Source organism: Cyrtonyx montezumae, unplaced genomic scaffold, assembly GCF_038088225.1.
Source record: "Cyrtonyx montezumae isolate F1298 unplaced genomic scaffold, pur_monq_1.0 scaffold_11, whole genome shotgun sequence".
NCBI classification, from domain to species: Eukaryota; Metazoa; Chordata; class Aves; order Galliformes; family Odontophoridae; genus Cyrtonyx; species Cyrtonyx montezumae.
Window position 1 is genome coordinate 1,919,685 of NW_027071837.1, and position 22,509 is coordinate 1,942,193.

At 57.8% G+C, this 22,509-nt stretch overlaps 3 protein-coding genes across 9 annotated transcripts in view; 1 reads left to right on the forward strand and 2 right to left on the reverse strand.

The window, feature by feature from the left end:
- Window positions 1–16,178, reverse strand: part of RPL36A (ribosomal protein L36a) — a 34,716-nt gene extending 18,538 nt beyond the window's left edge. The window contains exon 1 of the mRNA XM_065729353.1: window positions 16,175–16,178. Within this exon, the coding sequence (XP_065585425.1) occupies window positions 16,175–16,177 (3 nt within the window). The 5' untranslated portion in view covers window position 16,178. The remainder of the gene's footprint in view (window positions 1–16,174) is intronic.
- TAF7L (TATA-box binding protein associated factor 7 like) lies at window positions 17–4,969 on the forward strand. Its single transcript, XM_065729309.1, has 11 exons — window positions 17–147; window positions 717–795; window positions 1,157–1,290; window positions 1,551–1,677; window positions 1,887–1,945; window positions 2,980–3,052; window positions 3,417–3,533; window positions 3,692–3,880; window positions 3,966–4,078; window positions 4,360–4,419; window positions 4,579–4,969. The coding sequence occupies exons 1-11, from the start codon at window positions 82–84 to the stop codon at window positions 4,621–4,623; spliced, it is 1,062 nt and encodes a 353-aa protein (XP_065585381.1). The 5' UTR covers window positions 17–81; the 3' UTR covers window positions 4,624–4,969.
- Window positions 9,600–22,134, reverse strand: DRP2 (dystrophin related protein 2). Of its 7 annotated transcripts, none has more exons than XM_065729333.1 (23): window positions 21,994–22,134; window positions 19,576–19,709; window positions 19,033–19,189; window positions 18,431–18,551; window positions 17,963–18,231; window positions 17,671–17,817; window positions 17,325–17,403; window positions 16,820–16,880; window positions 16,526–16,587; window positions 16,324–16,398; window positions 15,347–15,548; window positions 15,108–15,193; window positions 14,407–14,564; window positions 14,165–14,331; window positions 13,979–14,090; window positions 13,598–13,734; window positions 13,190–13,255; window positions 12,942–13,007; window positions 12,595–12,738; window positions 11,889–12,126; window positions 11,679–11,799; window positions 11,519–11,605; window positions 9,600–11,015 (listed from the first exon to the last, which is right to left on the reverse strand). In XM_065729333.1, the coding sequence occupies exons 1-23, from the start codon at window positions 22,099–22,101 to the stop codon at window positions 10,996–10,998; spliced, it is 2,817 nt and encodes a 938-aa protein (XP_065585405.1). In that variant the 5' UTR covers window positions 22,102–22,134; the 3' UTR covers window positions 9,600–10,995. The 7 variants fall into 7 exon arrangements, with proteins under 7 accessions (XP_065585405.1, XP_065585402.1, XP_065585403.1 ...); XM_065729330.1 differs by lacking the exon at window positions 21,994–22,134 and adding an exon at window positions 20,643–20,796; XM_065729331.1 differs by having other exon boundaries at window positions 9,600–11,608; window positions 21,994–22,133.
- Window positions 22,135–22,509: the final 375 nt, after the last annotated feature.

A 22,509-nucleotide genomic window follows, 5' to 3' on the forward strand; every position in this document is an offset into this window, starting at 1 on the left:
AGGCGATGTTCGGGTTCCGACTGCAGCGTCCCGGGCTCGATCGCTTTGTTTCCTTGAAGGTGAAGGAGGAAAACAAAAGGGATGAGCAAGAGCAAGGACGACGCTCCGCATGAGCTGGAGAGCCAGTTCGTGCTGCGGCTGCCGCCGGTGAGCGCTCGAGCGGCCGCCCCCTCCATCCCATCCCCCCCCACCCCCCCAGAGCACCTCTGCTATGGGGCAGGATGAGAGCTGGGGGTGCTCGGCCTGGGGAGATGTCTTTGGAGGAGCTCATGGGGAGGGATTTCTATGTGGGTAAAGAGTGATAGGATCCCTGGAGGTACCCGAGGTCACGGGTGGGCTGTCCCACGGCAGCGGGTTGGAACTGGGTGGGCTTTGAGGTCCCGTCCGACCCAAGCCATTCTGTGATTACTGAGTGATGGGTTGTTAGTGGCTCTTGCTATCAGCGTGCTTAACCTGTGTTGTGAGCCCACGTGAGCCTGCTGAGCTGTACCCCCAGCTGCCGTGCAGGATTTCACTGTCAGAGCCCCCACAGTGCTCTCACAGCTTCATTTCTCTTGAGGGGAAGAAGCACACAAGGAGCAGTGGGGCCATGAGGTCAATACATGATTTTTTTGACTGCCTGGGCTGGACAGTGATGTTTAAAGCTGGGTAGTCTGGGCACAGACCTTCAGGGGCTGCACAGCAGATCCCAACAAAGCTCTGCGCCATCGTTTCAGGAATATGCCTCCACCGTGCGGAGAGCGGTTCAGTCCGGGAGCGTCAACCTGAAGGACAGGCTCACCATCGAGCTGCACGGTGAGTGACAAGGACAAAGGCATGCTGAAACTCCTCTCCTTGTTCACAAGTGAAGCTGTAGGGCTTGGACATGTTTTCTGTGACGTTTCTGCTGCCCAGGTTGGTTTGGCTGTTGGACAGCAGCTGAACAGTCTCTGAAATCATGGAACTATTAGGCTTGGAGAAGACCACTGTGATCACAAAGCCCAAGCCCAGCTCACCCCCACCATTCCCACTGAACCTCAGTGCCACACCTCCACGGTTCTTGAGCACTCCATGGATTCTGCCACGTCCCTGAGCACTGCCTCTGCTCTTTCTGGCACAGAGCTCTCCCTCCCACCCAGCCTTCCTCAGCACTAACCTGTCCTGTTGCTTTCCACAGCCGATGGGCGCCATGGGATTGTTCGCGTGGATCGAGTGCCGCTGGCAGCCAAGCTGGTGGACCTGCCCTGTATCATTGAAAGCTTAAAAACCATCGATAAGAAAACCTTCTACAAGACAGCAGATATCTGCCAGGTATGGGCTGTTCCCCTTGCCTGTCCTGACAGCTGCTTTGCTCGCTCCTCTCTCCAGGAAAACCTGTGTACACTTTGGTTGACACCTGGTGTAACATGGCGAGTTTCTGTGTTGTGATGTTAGGAGTTCAAAATCCCCTGCATCAGCTTGATGTTTGGAGCTTGGTTGTGCCTGTGAATCCCCTTGGCTACTCCTTAGGACAGCCACTATTCATTTTCCAGCTGAGCTTTTATGTCCTTGTGTTTATATGGGGATTTCAGATGCTTGTTTGCACTGTGGATGGAGATCTCTACCCTCCTTTGGAAGAGCAGACTGTGAGTACTGACCCCAAGGCAAACAAAAAAAAGGACAAGGACAGAGAGAAGAAATTCATCTGGAACCATGGCAGTGAGTAGAGGCTGTGCTTGTACTCTCCATCCCACAGCCCCAGGGTCCCCACAGCTCTGCAGAGTGCTCCCAGCTGCTGTGTGCTGGCTGTGCTGCTGCTCTCCTTTCAGAGCTGTCTGGGTTCCTGAAGGGAACTTCTCCCTCTTGGCAGATCGGGTTTGCCAGACCCAGCTCCCTCTGCCTGATGCATGTGTTCTGCTCTGTTACAGTTACTCTTCCCCTGAAAAACGTACGGAAGAGACGATTCCGGAAGACAGCTAAGAAGAAGGTGAGTTGTTTCTCTTTCATGCTGACTTGTGCAGATGCAATCACCGAAGAATCAGAAGGCGGAGACATTAGAGCTGTAACTTCCATCAATCCTGAAGCAGTGTCTTAGCATTGCTTCCCATGTTTCCCTGCCAGAGATGAGGTAGAATGCAGGCAAGTATACTTAAACCCTTCCTTGGGTGCTTCTCTTGTGTTCCCAAAATGCCTCTGAGGTGGGAAGATACTCTGTGCTGAGAACTGCTGGACTCCATTCTTGTGGCTGCTTTGTCACAGTGCATCTCTTCCTGCTCACAGAGAAGAAGGGGTTGCGTGGAAGTTAAGACTTCACTCATTCCTGCTTTCCCAGCTGAAATTTTCTCTCTGTGCCTGGCTCATTGGCTTCACCAACGAGCAGCACTGCAAATAGAATAGCTGTTATTTCAGCTGGGGGAGTGACAACAGATGGAGCTCAGGGACTCTGTCTCAGTGCAAACGCATAAGCCAGGAAAGGTGTTGGGGAGATGCAGCACCACGAGGCTGGGAAGAACTGTTCTCTGCTTTGCAGTTTCTGAGAACATGGTGGAGTGATATTTTGCATGACATTTGGGAAACAAATTATTTCAGGCAGTCTTATAGCCCTTGGGAGAGATTAGCTGTCACTACCTTAAGACACACGGCTGATTTAAAAGTGAAAAATGAAACCTCCTTTTGAGTGAGATGGGAAACGTTTGAGTTGTCCATCCATCAGTGGATGGCACCTTGAGTGCTTTTGGTACACACATAGGAAGCCTTATTTCATGAGTTCTATTAATGGGTCTCCTCATCAATATGGGATCTCCCACCAGGGAGATCTGCACGGAAAAAGATGGATGGCTGTTCTGGAGGTGCATGAAATACTTTTTAGGTGGAGCATGAGCGAAGGTCAAGTGGAAGGAATAAGAAAAGAGAGGCTTGGAACTGGGCACTGTCCAGAGGTTGGGGATAGGAGCTGAGTGGCACGAGCTACCTGCACGAGTCGTTTAATGGGCTGCCTGTTCTTTCCCCTCTCCATCCCAGTATATTGAATCTCCTGATGTGGAGAAGGAGGTGAAGCGTCTCCTGAGCACCGATGCTGAAGCTGTCAGTGTCCGTATCCTTTTAGGAGTAAAAAAAACCTTGGGTGTGGGGTGAGGCAGAGTGCAGAAGTGGAGAACTGAGTTCTGCTTTGTCTGTGAGTGTTAGAGGTTAGGAGGTCAATATGAGCGACACTGAAGTGTTAGAACTCTACCTTTCCCTTTTTCAAAGCTTATTGCTTCTTCCTGGTGGCCTTCCTTGCACTGAGCAGGAGCTTAAGGAACAGTAGAGGGCAGGTCTCCAAAAAGGGGGGCTGGATGCTCGTGACTGCGAGGCCATGCCTGTTGGAGGGGGTGGTGCTCTGCAGTTTTGAGCTTTCTGCTGTTGTGCTGCACCTCTCTCTCCTCATTTTTCCTTGACTCATCTGCTCCAACTGTCAGGCTGGGAAGTCATTGCTGAAGATGAAACGAAAGAAGTGGACAACCATGGTTCGCTCACGAGCCTGGACATTTCTTCCCCAGGGATGTCAGGACATAAGCAAGGCCATGGCTCCTCAGGTACAGTTGGGAAGGCTGCTTTCTTTCTAGCTCTGATGTTATCAGGTGGACCCACTGGGGGTAAAAGTGCCCAAAGCAGAGAGGGATGAGAGAGGAGACAGACACCGTACACGGTGTCCTTCAGCTCTGTTCTTCCTTTTCCATTTTCCACTCTTCAGAACATGATGAACTGCGGGAGATATTTAATGACATCAGCAGCAGCAGCGAAGATGAAGATGAGCGGGATCATCACGATGATGAAGACCTGAACATTATGGACACCGAGGAGGACTTGGAGAGGCAGCTGCAGGACAAGCCAAATGAATCCGACGGGCAACAGCAGGAGAATGAGGGGTCCAACCAGATAGGTGAGTCAGGTGGCAGTGCTGTGCATCACTGGGGTGCTAGGCAGCACAGCCTCTGCTGCAGGTCTCAGCTCACTCCCTCTTCCAGTCATGGGCATCCAGAAGCAGATTGACAACCTGAAGAGTAAACTCCAGGAGACCCAGGACAGGAGGAAACGCCAGGAAGATCTCATCATGAAAGTAGAGAACCTAGCCCTCAAGGTGAGAGCTCTCCCCGGGTCTTCTAAGCCTTGTGTTTAGTAGACCGTCTCAAGTGCTGTCCTGGAAAGACCCTGGAAATGTTGAGCAGTTGCATGCTGGGATTAAAACATTTGTTTTGTGACCGTCCATTCCAGCATTTTCCCATGGAGGCAAAGCCATCTGTGAAACTGCAGGAGATGAGGATCAGTGCAGTTTGGGAATCACTGCACTGTCTGACGTACCGTAGCAGCAGCCGTTAACAGAGCCTTGCTAACTGTGTTCTGGTGTGTTTGTCTCTGCAGACCCGTCTCCAGGCCGTGCTGGATGAGTTCAAACAGCAGGAAGAGCGAGAGAAGCAGCAGGTGAGGAGGTTCCCACAACAGAGGGCATGCTTCCCTGCAGTGTGCAGGCAAAGCGGCCACTACTGCAGCTGGAAGGTCTGCAGTGACTGCAGTGCTCGGGCGTGCAGTGCAAGGAGGCCCAGCCCCGTGTTTCTGTGACATCTCTCTCCTTCTTCCCAGATGACATCTCTGCAGGAGCAGTTGGAGTCTCTCATGGAGAAGTGAGGAGCGGGCCTGGCCAGAGCTGCAGGTCCTGTAGAGGCGAGTGGAGCTGGAAGTGCTCAGTCCCATGCTGAGGTCTTGCTGCAGTCACTGCTGCTGATTTTGGTTGTCCAGTGCTGCTCCTACAATGCCTTGTGCTGAGCTTGGCTGAAGAATTGGGCCTTTTAGAGCAGCCAAATGCTGTAAATATTCAAGAGGGATTTGGTTCTCCCTGGGTCAGTGCAGTGCAGCTCTCTGCACCTCATTGAGTCTGGAATGTGGTGTGCTTTACCCCAGTGGGAGCTTGTCACTGTGTTTTGGAAGTGCTCGTCTGCAAACCACACTCAATAAAGGACCGTTTCCAACCCTGTTCTGTTCCTCTCTGTTCTCCAGGGGACAGGCTGGTGCTGCTTCTTGTCAGCTTGTCACCTGGCTGCTGCTCTCCCTGGCACTGCCGGGCTGCTCCCTTCCACCACAACACCCTGTGCTCAGCTGGGTCAAAGGGAGATTGTGTGCAAAGGGGACCCTGCACACTCTGAGGCTGCGTAAGGAATGAGATCCCTCCTGCTTAGGGAGTTTCTTTAATTCCTCACAGAATAGGCAGGCAAATCCCAGATTAACCTGGCAGGGTGGGAAGAGGATTAGAAAGGCAGTTCCATTTGGCAGCTGGCAGAACACAACGGGGTGCATCACTGTGTGCTGAGGAGTGGAGGGGGAAAGGGCCGTAGTGTGGGGGCAGCCAGCACAGAGAGCAGGAGGGCAGCTCTGGGAGATGTCATGCCTGTAGTTTGGAAAGGGAGCTGCCCCGAGGAGATTGCTGAGCTCAGGGAGGACCTGTGCTGGGGGCAGCCATGGAGGAAACGTACCTGCTGAACGTGGAAGGGGTCAGAAAGAAGATCCTGCACGGAGGCCGAGGGGAGCTGCCAAAGTTCCAGGATGGGAGCAAGGTAAATCGTGTTGGTTGTTATCCCAGAGCCCCAAAAGAGAAGGGAGCAGCTCTGACAGCTCCCCTCCCACCCCACCCATCGTCACTCTGCTCTGCCAGGCACTGTGGGGCTCAGCAGCCATGATGGGGTGCTGGAAATGGCCTTCCCTTCCCTGACACGCCAAGTGGGAGTGGAGGGGTCAATAGGGGTTCTGAGAGCCTCAGCCCATATCGATGGGCAGGTCTGTGTGTGTGCCACGAGGTCTCGGAGCTGTCCTGGTTTATAGAGGGGTACCCAAAGGAAGCAACCAAACCCAGCACTGATGAGCATTAAGATGCTCCACCAGCTGCTTTCTGTCTGAGATGAGCTGGTAGGAGGCACAGACTCCTCACTGCAGATGGAGAGCTGCCAAACCAACCCACACCTTGCCAGCAGCAGGCTCGTCCTTGCGTCCTGGCCCCATGGAAAAGGGCTCCTACCCCACAGACCCATGGGGCCACTCCATCACCACCACCTTGCTTTCTTCGGGGCAGATCACTTTCCACTTCCAGACGTTGAAGGACAACTTTGAGCGGACGGTGATCGACGACAGCAGGGAGGCAGGCATGCCCATGGAGATCATCGTGGGCAAGATGTTCAAGATCGAGATCTGGGAGACACTGCTCTGCTCCATGAGGACCGGGGAGGTGGCGGAGTTCTGGTGCGATGCCATCGTGAGTGAAAGGTTCAGGGGTGTGACCTGCATCCCTCACTGGGCTGTGCAGCCCGAAGACAACGTGGCTTTGCCCTGGCCTCTATCTCCTCGCAGCACACAGGGATGTATGCCCTGGTCTCCAAGGGCATGCGGAGGATCGCGGAGGGCCGGGACCCCCTGGAAGGGCAGAAGCACCGCTGCGGTATGGGCAACATGTTTGACTACCACAGCACAGGTTACGACGACCTGGATGAGCTGCAGCGGACACCTCAGCCCCTCATCTTCATCATGGAGCTGTTCCGGGTAAGAGGAGGGCAGGGTGATGGGGAACGGCCAAGGAAGGGGCTCAGTGCCCACTGCCCATGCAGGTGGAGGAGCCCTCAGCCTACAAGCGTGACACCTGGGCCATGAGCAAGGAGGAGAAGCTGGCAGCAGTGCCCGTGCTGCACAGCGAGGGGAACCGCCTCGTCCTCCAAAAGGAGTTCCAGAGGGCGGCCGAGAAGTACCAGGAGGCCGTCATCTGCCTGAGGAACCTCCAGGCCAAGGTGGGTCGCCATCCCTGCCCACCCTTCCTTGGCCAATTGGTCCCCCGTGGGTAGTGGGATGGCCACTGCCATGATCCTCCCATTGGGGCTCTATGGGGCAGGAGAAGCCGTGGGAGGAGGGCTGGCTGAAGCTGGAGAGCCTGGTCACACCGCTGGTGCTCAACTACTGCCAGTGCCAGCTGGAGCTGGGCGAGTACTACGAGGTGCTGGAGCACACCACGGAGCTGCTCCAGAAACACAACGGTACCCGTGCCCCGAGTCCCCCATACACAGCACGCTCGTGGCCCCACAGACTTGCCCTACAGATACCCCAGCTCTCATATGCCCGGTGCCCATGGCAGTGCCCACATCCTCTGGGATCCATGACATCACCAGATTCCCTCACCCACAATGACACCCGCACCCCATATGCCCTGGTCCCCCAGCCCACTACTTAAGTCCCTTCCCCACAGCAGTACCCAGATCCTCCTTCCTTATGGCCCCCAGCTCCCCGAGGTACCCTTACCCTCAGGAGCATCCACGCCCCATCCCCACAGCCATACTGGTACCTGGGGGCCCTGGTGACCCTGGCCCTGTCCCGTAGACAATGCCAAGGCCTATTTCAAGCGGGCGAAGGCGCACGCGGCCGTGTGGAATGAGCGAGAGGCGCGGGAGGACTTCCTGCGTGTAGCCCACCTCGACCCCGCCATGGCGGCCGCCGTCAAGAAGGAGCTGAAGCTGCTGGGGGAGAGGATGAGGAAGAAGCACGTGGAGGATAGGAAGCGTTATCAGGGGCTCTTCCAGCAGCACCGGGGGGAGAGGGCTGGCACGGGGGCTGTGGGGAGGCAGGAGGAGGTTGGGGACCGTGGAGGGGAGAAGGGCATGGGAGTGGGAGAAGCAGGGGTTGGTGAAGGAGGAAAGCCCGGGGATGGATGGGGAAAGGAAGCACGGGGAAGAGGAGCAGCCCCTGGAGAAGATGAAGTGGTGGGAAATGGGGTGGGACAGGCTGGGGGAGTAAAGCTGGGTGCCTGTAGGGCAGAGCCAGGGAGCTGTGGGGCAGAGAGGGGGCTGGAGGGAGAGAAGGAGGTAGTAGAGGAGGAAGGAAAAGTAGTGGTGGAGGAGGGGGAAGATGTGGTGGAAGAGGAAAAGAAGACAGAGGAGGAACAAGGAGTGAAGAAAGAGGCAGCAGAAGAAGAGGAAGAAAGGAAGAAGGAGACAACGGGGGAGGAAGAAGAGATGGGGAAAGTGGAAGAGGATAAGGTTAGAAAGGAGGCAGTGGGGGGAGAAGAGATGGGGAAAGTGGAAGAGGATAAGGTTGAAGAAGATAAGGCAATGGTGGAGGAACAAGAAGGGAAGAAAGAGGCAGTAGAAGAGAAGGAGGAAAGGAAGAAGGAGACAGTGGAGGAGGAAGAAGAGATGGAAAAGGTGGAGGAGGATGAGGAGGAAGAATTGGAGGCAGTGGTGGTGAAACAAGAAGGGAACCAAGAGACAGTAGAAGAGGAGGAAGGGAAAGAGAGAGAGAAGAAAGAAGAGGACAAAGTAGAGGAGAACTCAGCAGCAGAGATGGAAAAGCCATCTGTAGGGCAACATGAGGTTCCAGAGGAAGCAGAACTCATGCTGGGGCTTGAAGCTGGTGGGGCAGAGGGAGATGGTGCGAAGAGCATGGATGAGGAGGAGTCAGGCAGAGCTGCAGAGCTGGGACCTGCATATCTGGACCAAGGGACATCCCAGGGGGAACTGGGGCAGGACAGCTCTGGGGGACAGCGAGCAGACAACTTCACCAATGGGGCAGTGCTTCAGGCTGGGCCCTCAGGTGCAGATGAGGAGCTGGGTGGAGGGACAGAAGTGCCCTCCTACCCCACACCAGCTGAGGAAAGGGGTGGTGCACTCTCAGGTGCTGGAGGACCCCTGGAGCAGCGCAGAGAGAGCAGAGAGCTCGAGGCCACTGCACTGGGGCAAGGAGAGTCCTGAGTAGGGATGGTTGCTGCTGAATGTGCAAGGCACAGCAGGGGCAGAGGGGCTGTAGTGCCCCCAGGATCCCATTTCCCACAGATCGGAGACGTTGCTGGGACACAGGAACAATGCTGTTCTGCTGCTGGGGCTGGCAGCTCCCCAGTGCCATGCTCCTGCTGCCTGCCCTGCCCTGAATCACTGCTCCAGCAGCCTCCAGCCACGTCCTGCTGAGCTCTGTTGGATGAGAAATAAAGTCTCTTCCCTGGCCCCGTGTGCTGGATCTGTTCCTGGACGTTCCTGGCATCCCATCACAGCCCCCAGCTCCCGCTGCCCACTGGAGCCTGCAGCACAGGGCTGGGAAGGAAAGCAGAGGGGCTTTTCCATGCTCCTTTCAGGGCTGCAGCTCTGATGTGAGAGCAGCCCCGACCCAGCACCGTCAGCCCCATACGCATCAGCCTTCCACTGTCTGCCAGGGCTGTGCATTAGGGTGGAGGTCTCAGAGCCCTGGGCTGGCCCTCAGCTGGGGCTTCACTACAGCACAGGCATGGGAAGGAACACGAGGGAGAGAAGCTGCAGCCTGAAAAAGCAGAAGGAAAGGACTGCCTGCTGAGGGTCCCCGCTGCCAGGACTGTCCCAGTACAGCCAGCATCCCAGCTGCTGCGTGGCCCCACACTTGCTGGAAGAGGATGGATGCAGATGGTGGGCAGGGGATGCAGCTGGGTTGCCTGTGGCTCTGCTGGCGGCTTCTGTGCTGCCCCAGTGGTTGACTCTGAGCAGAGGGATGTCCTTGGCCCTGCAAGAAGACTCTTCCCAGGATGGCACAGCACCGGGAGGTGCTGCAGCTCAGTGGGTACAACAGAAAACAGCACGGAATGAAGAGGCTGCTGCACCCACCGGGGGCTCAGTATAAATACAAATTTATTCTCTTTCCAGAGCAGAGGCCACAGCAGCAGTACATGGTTATCAGAGCATCAGCCCACGCATCCCTCTCCCTGCTGCCCCCAGCACAGCCCCAAACCTGCACCCGCAGCCCATGGGTCAGGCATGCAGAGCCCTGCAGTGAGGATCTGCACCAGTTTGCCTTTTTTTTTCCTATGGAAAACCCTGATCTCGTGCAGTAGCCACTGCCAAGTCAGCATCCCTCCCTAGGGCACAGCAAGCAGCTCCCACCACATGCTACAGCCAACTCAATGCCACCTCCAGCACCTCCACCCTCACCCCAGGATGGTAAGAGCAGCGAGGACAGTGACCCACAGACCACGAGGATGCTGGCAGCGTGTGCAGCCCGCCAGGCCCACACCTCCTGCATTGCTTCATGCCTTTGCCAATGTGTCAGCTCCACAGCACACAGCCCCCTGCTCCCCAGCACACTGCCTTGGTCCAACAGCCCTCCTCCAACACAGCACACTCAGCCATCCCTGCAGCACACAGGGACACACCAACACGCAGCCTTTCCCACACCCTGCTGTGCCCCAGGGCTTCTCCTCTCCCTGCAGCCCCGGAGCAGCAGAGCCATCTGTCCCAACCCTCTCCCATTGTGGGGCACCCACAGCACCTGACTCTGCAGCTTTCTCGACCTAACGCAGCCCCCGATCCTACATCACAGCCCACCATCCCGGCAGCCCCGGGGATGCTCCCCAGGAATGTGGGTTGGACCGAGCCCTGTGCCCAGCCTGGCCCCCACAGCCACCCCCATAGCGGCCTGCTGGGAGGGGAAGGGTCCCTGCAAGGAGCAGGAGTTGGGCTGGACTGAGAGCAAAGTGCAACTACACTCAGTGTTAGGGTTTAATGGCGTGAGTCCGTCCGTGAGAGTATTTAAGTACAGAATATATATATAATATATAGAAATATATGCAAATTAAACGATAAGGCTCTGTTATAAAGATCCTCCCGAGATAAGGCTACTAGCTGGGCTGAAGCTCTGGCGTGGGCTCGTCCCTACCCCACGAACCCAGCACCTCTCAGAGTCCCATCCTTAGGGCTGGCAGCTGCTACAGAGTGTTGGCTCAGCCCCTGGGAGGCTGCTCGGTGGCTGCAGGAGCACTTTGGTGCCCACCACACCCTGAAGGGCCCTGGGCAGAATCGGAGAGGAGCAGGGTGCTGAGCTCTGCACCCTGCAGACACGCAGCCTCCACTGCTGCAGCTCTTCCTTCTGAGCATCTCTGTGTGCAGTGCCGTGACCCCGCAGCCCTGGTGTTCCCCTGAGATCTCCTGCAGCCTGCGAGCACCCTGCCCGCAGCACGGGGAGAGGAGGGGGGCAAAGCAGCCTGGCAGCGGTTAGGCAAAGCCTCTGGAGGTGTTAGATAAGGGAGGTCATACCTGCAAGAGAGATGGGAGGGGAGGAGGGGTTAGAAGGCTGGTGCTTGGGGCAGAGCTGCCCCGCAGAGGGTTAGTGCTGGCACCAAGCAGCATCTCCTTGGTGTATGCATGGGGGTACAGTGGGCGGTCACAGAGCAGCCCCAACCCCATCCCAACCCCAAAGCATCACATCGTCATCCCTGCTGGAAGAGCTGTCCCTGAGCAGCCAGGAGAGCTCACACCACCGCTGTTCTGCCTCTCGTGGAGGTGATCACTCTGCTGTCACTCTGTCCATCTGCAGCACAGAGCCCATAGGGCAGAAGGGATCCAACATCTCCGCCCCACCCGTGGCTCTGAGTGCTGTCCTCGTGAGTGGGAGGGCTCCTCCTCATCCTCTCCGTCCTCGTGGCAGTGGGGGGGATCAATTGATGCGGGGAGGGTGGGATCGGGGCAGGGCTCCGTGGGGAAAAAACCTCATCTGATGGAGCAGTAGGATGCCAGCGAGGGGGATTTCACCCGAGTACCTCGAGAGTTGGGGAAGGCGCTGCGCAGCTTCTCCATGATGTCCTCCAGGCACACGCTGACTTCTTGTGTTTTGGCTTCCACCTCATCTGCTGAGGGAGAGGGCTGGGCTGAGCGGTGCGTGCACCCCGCAGCCATCACCTGGGGAGCTCCAACCCTCACCTGCTGCCTCGGTGTCAGGGGTGTCGTGCTCCTTGTCCCTCGCCTGGCCGCCTTCAGACTGATGTGGAGATGAAGCCAAGGAAGACACTGCTGAACCGTTGCCATTCGACTCTGTTGGAGGCTGGAGGGAGAAAATAAGCTCATGGCAAACCTCATCCCACACCTATCCTCACCCTGCACCTTCTGCCCACCCCGAGCCCTGCTCTGCACCTGCAGCAGCAGCTCCCTCAGCCGGTGCAGCTGGGACTCCAGCTGCTTGTTGTGGTCCTCCAGGATCTGCATGCGGGTTTCCAGGCGGCTCTTGTGCTGCCGGAGGATCCGTGCCTCTGCCAGGAGCTCCTCGTTGCGTGGGTCCTGCACCGATTCGGGGCAGCCCGTAGCCAGGGTTGGGGATTCCACTGCCTCGTCGTGCTGCCACTTCAAACGCCTCAGCTCTCCCTGGAGGATCCTGCAAGGCAGCCCAGCTCAGTCCCACTGCTCTGGAGGGTGATGCAGAGTGAGCTCCCTTGGAGGCTTTGCCTGCAGCACCACCTCGTTGGGGTGGCAGGCAATAGGCACCCAGCTGCTTCCAAGAGGCTCAGAGCAAGGGCCGTGAAAGCAAAGCACTCCTGCTGTGCTCAGCTGTGGTCCAGCAGCACCTCCACCATCCACCAGGAGCTCAGACAGGAGGAAGGCAGCCATGGCCAGGGCTCACTTGAGACAGTTAAAGAGGGCTCCCTGGGGTTCAAGAGGGGAACATGTTCTGGGACGAAACCTTTTGGAGAACATCGAGTCCTCAACTGAGTTCAACACTCCCCAGAGGCTTTAGGAGTCATCCTCCAAACCAGACCCCACACTTCAGGCCAAGCCACGTTTCTCCAGCCCCTTGGCCTTATAGACTCAAGCCCCTGCTTGAAGAGCTGCCTGTGTCCCCAACCTGTTTTCATCCTCCAGGTGGGCCAGGATGCGCTCCAGCTCTCCCTTGTCATCCATGGGCAGGCTGCCCGGGACCTGCTGGCTGCCCGTGGGCTCCCGGTCAGTGATGGGGCTGGAATGACGCAGCAAGTACTGGTCCTCATCCCTGTTGCAGCAGGCAGAGGAAACACAGCGAGGAACATCAGTCTGGGGACTGCTGGGCCGTTGGGTCTGGAGGGAGGTGATTTCCTATGGGAGATGGCTGGGCTGCTCCAGTTCTGGAGCTTGGAAGTGGCTGCAGCACCCTTGGGAGTGCCCTAGATAGATGGGGATGGAGCCACAGAAGCAGGGAGAGGAGGCAGGACTCACAGGCTATCATCAGGGGACAGGCTGTCACTGAAGAAGGAACAGTTCTGGTTTTCCATCTCTGCAAGCCTGGAGGAAATAGAAGTGGCTTGAGACCTGCTCAGAGGCAGGTGGGATGTCTGTACTCCGACAGCAGCATACTCCGCAAGACCTCTGTGTCCAACAGCTGACATGCAGCACCCAGGGAAGCATCTGCCCCCCAAGCTGCCACCCCACTGCAGCCACGCTCTGTGCCACAGCGGTGCCGGTACCTGCTGGCAAAGTGTTCGATCCGAGAGTGCGTGTCGGCGTGCGGCAGCATCGGGGAGGAGGCTGGTCTGGAAGAGAGCACAGCAGTCAGCAAGGCTCGTGGTCCTTGCTCACAGCCAGGCCTTGGGGGGGCTGCCCTGCCTGCCCCTGGGCTGGGAAGAGACAGATCCTCTCCTGCAACAGCTCGTTGCTGGGCCAGCCCTGGAACGAGCTGCCTCTATCCTTGGGCCAGCTCCCCTCCACCCATCTCTGGGCAGCACCCCCCCATCCACGCTTGGCCAACTCCCTCTATCCTTGGCCATCCAGCTCCACCCAACCTCGGGTAGCACTCCTCCATCCCGCTGCCTCCAAGCAGCACTCCTGGAGGTGCCACCTCCACCCCTCGGTGACACGGCCAGCAGCACACTCACGTCTCAGAGAATTCAGCCTCCAGCACGGACTGGACAGGCAGGTACCCCCTCTGTGGGTGCTTGCTGAAGTATTGCTTGGACCGAAACTTGTTCTTCAGCGTGGTGGCAAAGTCCCGCATGTTCTCACTGGAGGTGGTCTGCAGAGAGAAGACCGTGGTCGAGGTGCTGGTAGGCATCCTCAGGGAGGAAATCCCTTCTGGGGTGGGCGTAAGCCCAATGGAGGCAGATTCAGGTGGGGAAGTGAGGCTGCGCTATCAGCACGGTGGGAGTTGTGTTCTGCACAGCCCTCAGCATGCAGAGAGGGACAAAATCAGGCAAGGTGGACGCTGCTGGGGCAGCATCAGCCTAAGCATCACAGCCTGTGGCAGCCCGGCCCCATACCGGGGTGTAGTACTCCATGATGGGGTAATGCAGCTTGTTGCCCTTGCTCGCCCGCCCGGTGAGGAAGCAAGTCTGGCAAATATCCACGTTGAACTGCTTCAGGCTGCGGTACCTGCAGAGACCCGGAGGTCAGAGGGAGAAGCGAGAGGCAGCAGAGCAGCTCAAGGAGCCCCTCCCAGCCCCTACCTGAAGCCCTTGATGGGGCACTGCCGGCAGATGGAGCACTTGGTCTGATGCTTCACCTGCTCGGCCATGGTGACTCGGTGCAGCACAGCCAGCCACACCATGGACTGCGGCTCCAGGTTGGCCCACTCCAGGAACTGGGCTGCCTCGATGGCAGGTTTCCCGTGGCTCTGGGGAAGGGACGGGAGGAGATGCTCAGGGCTGGAGCCGCTCACCACGGAGGCACCGAGGGGACGGCCACTCACAAATCGGAAGCAGCTGCGGATGCTGGGCTCCACGTTGCTGCCCCCGAATGCTGCCACCTCTCCCAGCTGCCGGGGCACCTGGATGGCCTCGTGCAGCAGCACCCCCAGGTGCCGCTGGTCGCACAGCCCTCCTGCATTTGCCACTTGGCTGAAGAGATCTGCAAAGGGACAGGGAGGGGACAGCCCTGTGAGGGGCACAGCTGGCAGCTGGGTGATGCTTAAACCACGGGGAAAGGAGCCTGGTGATGATGAAGTGACTTCATCGCCCCCGGTAAACTGTTTAGAGACTTCTTGAGTCATCGCTCCTATATTTAACCCCCTGTGGTCACATCCTTCCAGCATCCCGTGGCAGTATCACAGTTAAACTGCAGCCAATGGGGCTCTTGTTGATGTGAACCTGAGTGCCCAGCTGTGGGCCCTGAGCTTGAGAAGCACCAAATAAGTGCTGCCCCGTGGTATTACCTGCACTGCTCCCAGCAGTGCCATGCAAGCAGGACCCACGATGCACCCATGGCTGTGCAAAAACACCTTCTAATTTGGGTGGCGTAGGCGTGGGAGGGAGGGAGTGAGGGGAGGTGATGCAGGCACATTAGTCACTGCACAAAAGCTGCTCCTCTGCTCTTTTTGGGGAGCGAACAGCTAAGCCAGCAAGCCAAAACGCTCCTGCTTCCCCCCAGCTTGCTCCACACCAAGGGACTCACACTGAAACTTCTCCTTGACCTCCGTCCCGCACAGACACGCGATTCCTGTCTTGAAGGAGAGAGCCCTCATCTTCCCACTGCGGCCGCTGCAGGGCGAGATACAGCACGGGTGGGTTTGTGGGCAGTGGGGTCAGCGAGGCAAGCCCACACCAGCCAGCCCCATCCCGACCCCTTGGGGCCCTTTTGCAGCTCCCAGGCACAGCAGCCCCAGTGATGGGGGCACGCTGCAGGGTCGGTACCTGTCGAAGACGTTCAGCAGCCAGTTGAGGCTCATGTCCACGCAGAGTGGGACGTTCACCAGGATGCCCCGCTCCTCCTCCAGCCTCTCGTAGAGGGCGGTCAGGCAGTGGATGACCTCCACCACGTCCATAGCACGGTCACTGGGCTGCAGGTCGTGCTCGTTGAAGATTTCCAGGGCCGTGGCCAAGGTCACCATGTCCACTGTGCAGAGAGCACAGGCAGAGAGATAAGAGGTAGGGGGGGAAAGTGATGTGGATGGGAACTGAGAGCAGGGAGATGCAGTCCTGCTGCAGAAGGGAAGTACGTGGACAAAATGGGCACAGCTTCTGGAGTGGCTCTTCCGTTGTAAACCCCACCCCAGATAGCCACCACCCTCTCAAGTCACTTTCTGTGCCATTTTCCTTCTTTGCTGCCATGGCTAAAGGCAGCAGTCCCCCAGGGCTGGCATGGGAAGGCAAAGTTCTTGGCCTCTTGGAGCCAATGTGCCATTTCCACACCATAACATCACGATGTGGGAAGTCTTCCCTTCTCCTGTCCCATCTGGTGGTTGCACCAGGGACCCCAAATTCACAGACATGGCCTTGCAGCATCCCCACCCCTACCCAGCACTCGCTGCCCTGGCAGTCCCATCTCTCTGGCTGCCTCCTTGCCCTTCTCAAGTACACTTCAAATGAGATCACATTTTGGAATGGAGAGAAGTGCAGCACTTGAGACCATAGGTACAGGCAACCAGAACTGAGCAAGGAGCACAGGAAAGGGCTCTTGATCCCTTTGCTCTTTGCTCCCTTTGACTCACACCAGCAATTCCACCCTAACCCCAAGGCAGACATCTCGCCGTGGCTTCGCTCAGCTTTCCAGCCATGGGCTCATCTCCCAGCACTTCCCTGGTTGGGCTCCCGCCCCTGACAAGAGGCTGTGCTCATTGAATGCCTCTCCCAAAGAGACCCAGCAGCAGGGAGCTCCTCCCCATACTCACGTCGCAGGGCTTTTTGCACCCGCCGCAGCTTCATAGCTGTCCGATAGGCTGAGAATTTGATGTTGTTCAAATCCGCTGCAGTGACACAGGAAAAGAAGAAAACCACAGCTGAATATCCTCATCTGCAGGGCAGGAAGCAGCAGCTGCTGCTCTCAGACACCAGTCCCACCAGCACAAGGGGTTTTGGGGGCAGGCTCCTCACCCAGTGTCTGGTACAGCTCCGTCATCTTCGGGTGGTCCCAGCACGTGGTCTGTGCCTGGTGGCTAAAAGCACAGGGGAAAGCCATGCATCAAGCTGGGAACCAAGCACCCAGAGACAAGGAAATGACCCTGGGAGGATGTCCCCTGTGCTGGTGTCACAGGCTGCACATCCTGGGCACAGCAGAATTGGGGATGCCCGTGGGGTTGTTCCCATCCCTGGGGCACAGCTCTGCTGGACGTCAGTGCCTCCTCCCCTATCCATCCCCAGTTCCCATTCCTCACGGAGCACACTCACTTGATGTAGTATGGCACTTTGTTGGGGGAAATGGCTCGCTCCCAAGGAACCTGGACAGAGGCTGCAAGGAGAGAGGAGCAGAGGTCAGGCCAGCACTGGGAGCCCCTTGGGCTCAGTGCTGCTGACGGTGGGTACCCCCCACCCTCCATCTTCAGATGCTGGCTGGGATTGAGACTCTACTTATGAGATATCACAGGAATCTGAGGGCTCATCCCACACTCATCCCACCCTAGAGGAAGGAGGCCCTTCCGCATCTCTTCGCCCTCCCCACGTGCAGCTGGAAACACTGCCCTTCCTCCCAGCTGGGAGAACAAGGGCTGCAGAGATACCAGAAATCCCATTAGGGTCTGTCAGCTCTGCGGGGCTCAGCATTGCTGCCGCCCTCTGTTCTGATTCCTGCACACCAGGCACAAGATGCATGACCCTCCCGCATGCTTTTGGGAGCTCTATGCCCAAGGACCTGCACCCCATAGCCCAGCCCAGCCATTGGGACCTGCCCACGTACAGGAGAGGAAGTGCTGGGAGCCCGGCCCGAAGTCCCGGTGAGCATCTTGGAGCTGCTTCAGGCGTTCGTTGATAGAGGCCTGCAGGATGGGCAGAGGTGTGAGGGCACCCGATGGGCGTTTGGGATGGCAGCCCCATTGGAGGTTTGTGGATGGACTCAGATGTGCCCCAGCCACGTTCCACACCTCATATCCACACTGCCCAGACAGCTCAGCCTTCAAACCCCTCCCAAAGACTGGGGCAGTGCAACCCCTATCTCCATGGCACCCTCATCCATCTTTTCACAGATACTGATGCAATCAGAGCTGGTAATGACCCCCATCAGACCCCAGCCCGCCTCACATCACCTGCAGCTGCTTCCAGCGCGTGTTGATCTGCTCCAGGGTGCGGGAGTTCTCCATGGACAGGTGGACATCCGAGATGGCGAGCTGGTGTGCGAGGTCATTGACCACCTTCACCCCATCCTTCATGGGAGAGAGCTCCTCTTTGAAGAGCTGCAGTACCACGTCCAGGGAGAACAGGAGAAGCAAGACACCAACACCCAGACGTGATTCCTCTGCTCCAAGCTGGGGTCAGCTGGCTGCTGACCAGCCCCCCCTCCTGCAGACCGAAGCTAGAGCCTTCTCAGAGCCACAGTACCTTGGTTGACTGGATGTGCTCCGGCAAGGAGTCGATGAAGAGGTCCCCGATGGGCTCCCAGGTTTCACGCACGCTCTCGGCCTGATCCAGCGCTGTGCTGAGCTCCTCCATGGCCCCTTTGATCTCCAGCAGCTGCTCCAGCGTCCGCTCGATGTGCCGGTGCTGGTCCACGCAGCGGGCTGTCAGCTTCTCCCACAGCTCGCTGGCCACGTTCGCCTGCTTCCAGACGAAGCGGCTGATGTTCTGGATGCGGTGCCGGGGAGAGACATCTGCAGAAGCAAAGCAGGAGGGGCAGGCAGGGGGCAAAAATGAGAGCTGAGGACAGAAGCGCAGCTCATTTTCTACCAGGCTGGACAAAGCTCTGCGGTAAGAGGCAGAGCACCTGTGTGCCGCACCAGCCACCCCCCTCCAACACTCCCAGTGCATCCCCGGAGGGGACACAGAATGAGGAATGAGAGCTCCACAGACCTTTGCTTTCTGAAGTTGGTTCTTCCAGTTCCTCAAAAGGATGCTGGGAGAGGAAAGCCTGTGCTGACTCTAAGACAGAGTAAATGTACGGCCCCCGGGACTTCACTTCTTCCATGAAAGCCTGGAGCGGAGAGCAGGGCACAGAGGAGACCACAAGCTGAGCTGGAGAATTATGTCCTACCTCCCTTTGGCCGAGGGCTGCAGTGATTTACTCATCCAGTGCCCACATGTGCCACCTGCAGAGACTCCTCAGCAACATCAGGGAGACACTGTCAGTGAAAAGCAGCCGGCCCCCTCTGGAAGCACAGAGGGAAGGGACCCAAGAACCATTTTTGCAGTGCAGGGACAGTAGGACCACCTGCATGCACAGGGGCTGCAGCACTGCTGGATAGGCACCACCAGGATTTGCCCCAGCTTCAGATACGATGACGATGAGCACCCCATCCCCGTCACTGGGTCACTTTCAGCCCCACCAACCCCAGGATCTCAAACGTGATGGACCAGCAAGAGAAGATCCCTCCATCACAGAGCCAGGATGCACAGGGCGTGGGCATCGATGTGGGCTGCGTGCCATCAGCTCGGGGAGGTACAAGGGGACGTACCGCATGCGTCTCCTTCTCCTGCTGCACCAGGAGCACATCACCACGCAGGGGCAGCTGTGCTGACAGCTCCTCATCCTTCTGGCCCAGCCAGTCGATGATCTCCTGGAGGGGCACCTGCAGCTTCCCGCTGTGGTCAGAGAACGCCTCCAGCCGAGCCCTGGAGGAGAGCACGGGGTCACCGGGACAGTGTGGCCCCATGGAACCCACAGCTATGGAGATGTGGTGTCAGTGGGTGGGAGGTGTGCTGGGCAGAGGATGCTCTGCAGCCACCCCATGCCTTGCAGCCAGCAGTGGGGAGCCAAGGACGGGCAGGGCTGTGCTCTGGGCAGCACAGGGGGCTTGGCTCCATGTCTACACAGCTGGGCGGCTTCCAGGAGCCAGTGATGAGGCAGGAGGCAATTAACACGCCCCAGTTAAGCTCCCTGTCCTGCTGGCTGGGAGCTGCAGACTCTGAAGGTTGAGCTCATGTGGGTAATGCAGGGAACGAGCTCAGAAAGCTCCCAATGAGCACATGCAGCCCACAGGGATGGCCAGGGGTCTTACCGAAGGCTGTGAGATTTCTTTTTGATCTCATTCCAACAAAGATTCATCTCCAGAAAGGTCTGGGGCCCAGCAGCACTGCCAGGAACCCGGGGGGTCACACACGAGGCTCCTGTGCCATCCTGAGAGCCTTTAACCTGTGCAGAAACAGAGCCAGCTGAGATTTGGTGCCCAGAGCGGGCACTCACAGCACCTCACCCAGGGCCAGAGCTGCAGGGCTGCACTGCTGCTTCTCCCCCACACCTCCCCAGAACCAGCAGCACATGAGGGCTGCTCCGATGGGAGCAGACAGCAGCTGAACCTGCTCTGACTGCGTGCACAGGACTCCCTCAGCAGCACCTCTGGAAAATGGGTGCTGCTCAACCTCAGCAGATGAGCAACCCTACACTGCCTCACACCTGCTCCCTATGGCAGTGGCAGTGAGGCATTGTTGTGCTCACCGACCACACCAACACGTGCTGGCAGTGCCAGGAGCATCACACACAGGATTTGGGTGAGAGAGGATGGGGATTTCCTTTCCAGAGAAGCGTGCAAAGCACACACATTGCGTTGCTACAAGCAAGGCATCAATGTGCTTTGTACGCAGCATTCGCTCTCGTGCTACTTTGCTACCAGAGCTCATTTGGGGGGGGTTAATTATCCCCAGGTGACTAATCAAGCATAATAAACTGCATTATAGCTTTCTAAATGGCCCGTGCAGCAGGCAAGATTCTCCAGGGAAGGCAGCAGCCTTTCCAAAGGAAAGGTGCAGGTACTCCTTGCCCTCGTGATGGGCTGCCAGAGTGCCCCAGGGCAGCGAGCAGGGAGAGCTGCCAGCCCCGGTGCTTGGCCAAGCAGTGCCTGCCCTGTGCTGGTTCCCAGGGAGGAGTCAAACCCAGCGCTGCTAAGCTTGTTCCATCCCAGAGCATCTAACGCCGGTTTGCTGGCTGCTCCCCCACCCTGCTGCTCCAGGAGTGCTGAGGAAAGAGAGAAACCTGTCGCCCGAGCACCCCCCACCCCAGGGCTGCAGCAGCCTGGACCCGCATCCCCTCCAAAGCACGATGGGCTTTTATTCTCAGCCCAGGACTCACACAAGCTCTGGTGATGCTGCCTGCCTGCTTGGGGCGCGGTGGGGCTGCTCGGAGCAGGCATTGCCTCGGTGCTGCTCGGGAGGCAGTGAGCACAGCTGTGAGCACAGCACAGGGCTGCCCCAGCACTGACCCCCCAGGAATCTGGAGGGGGGCGGCTGTGCCTCCTCGCCAGCCTCAATCCCAGCTTTGTGTCTGCAGCATTCCTGCAGCCTCCAACCTGCCTTAACCCCCCGGGTGCCACTGCCGTGCACCCCTCACCCTCTGAGGCCAGGGGGTACACAGGGGTTGATGCTGAGGTGGGGATACCAAAGTCCCAGCAAGTTTTGGCAACCCAGGAGGTGAACCTGCCCCTCCAGACCTAACTCCAAGGTGCTCTCTGCACCCCAGCTCAGATCTAGGTGCCAGCACAGATACTCCTGCCTGTCTGGGTGCAAAGAGTTTGTTTTTGCCAGCAGGCTCTGGGCTGGCTCCTCGTGTCCCCCACAGTCTTGTTGGCCAGCATTGTTCCCGTGCTCTCCTCCACCTACAGGGAGGGAATGAAAAGCTCCCTGTCTCCCTGCACATCTGACTGCTGGTGGCACCGCCAGCTGCTTCTCCCACCACCTCACCCATCCCCAAGCCCCCCGGCCCCAGCGGGCACAGAACTGACCCCAGAATGGAGCAAGGCTCAGCCAACAGCTGCAGCCTGGACAGAGCACTCAGGCTGAGTGGGACAGCACAGGAAGGCTGCGACCTCCATGGTTAGGAAGGAGAAGACCCTCATGGGCTGACACTGACCCAGACCAAATGCCCCACGCAGGAGGAATGGAGGCTTACAGGGATGGAGGAAACCTTGGGTGGACACAGCCCAGGCAATCACCTTCTCTCCTCCACTCTGCTCCGGCAGAGCTGTCCCTTCTCTGCCCTGTGCAGGTGAGCAGGATCCCTCAGGACAGAGCACTCTCTACTCCTTGAGAAAGGCAGCCCAGGAGGAGAAAAGCCCCCTCTGCCCCACGGCATCTCAGTCTTTGCTCCTTTGTGAGCTTTCCAGCCATTCCTTTCCCCAACCAAACACACCATCTCAGCCAAAGCTGACAGCTGACATCCCACCCCACATCCAGGGAAAACAAACCCAACCAAACGCATCAGAGAGCCTGGCAGCAGCGGCCCCGCATTCTTTATTCCAAAGGAACTTCTACAGGCAGCTCCCATGCTCTACTTTGGGAAACACTTGGCAGTCTGAGCACTGAAGGACAGCTAGCATCCTCATGAAGTACAAGGCAGCGTGGTGCCGGAGCTGGCAGCACCTCACCCTGCCAGGAGCAGAGGTCCCCACTTGCTCTGCAGACACATGCACCGTGGGGGCTCTTACCTGGGACAGTGCAGGGGCAGCAGTGCCACGTCGTGCCTGCTCAGCCACGCACCACTCAGGACACCGCGGGGGGACGTGGGGCCATTCCTGCATCACCAGGGGCTGCATCGGCACCACCGCTCATGGGGACAGAGAGGACCCTGGGCACCTGGAAAACAGTGTGAGAGGAGGTCCGTCCTCGTGCTGAGCCCACCCACTGCCATCCTCCTCCTCCGGGGGCTGAGCGTCAGGGTGAGGTGGGTTCGTGCACACAGATGGGTTAGCTTCACGCTCCCATTGCAATCTATTTTCCCTCCATCTCAACGTTCTTTTTTTTTTTTCCTATTTTTTTTTTGTGCCTCATTATGTAATGTGCCATCGTATTGGCCCCCACACAGTGCTGCATTTAGAAAAAAAAAAGCATTGGGTTTCCCAAACTATGGGAGATGCATTAAAAGTAGAGCTGGGAGAGCTCTCACCGCGCTGCTCAGACATCACAGATGTACCCCTGCAGCAGACAATACCTTCAAACATGTC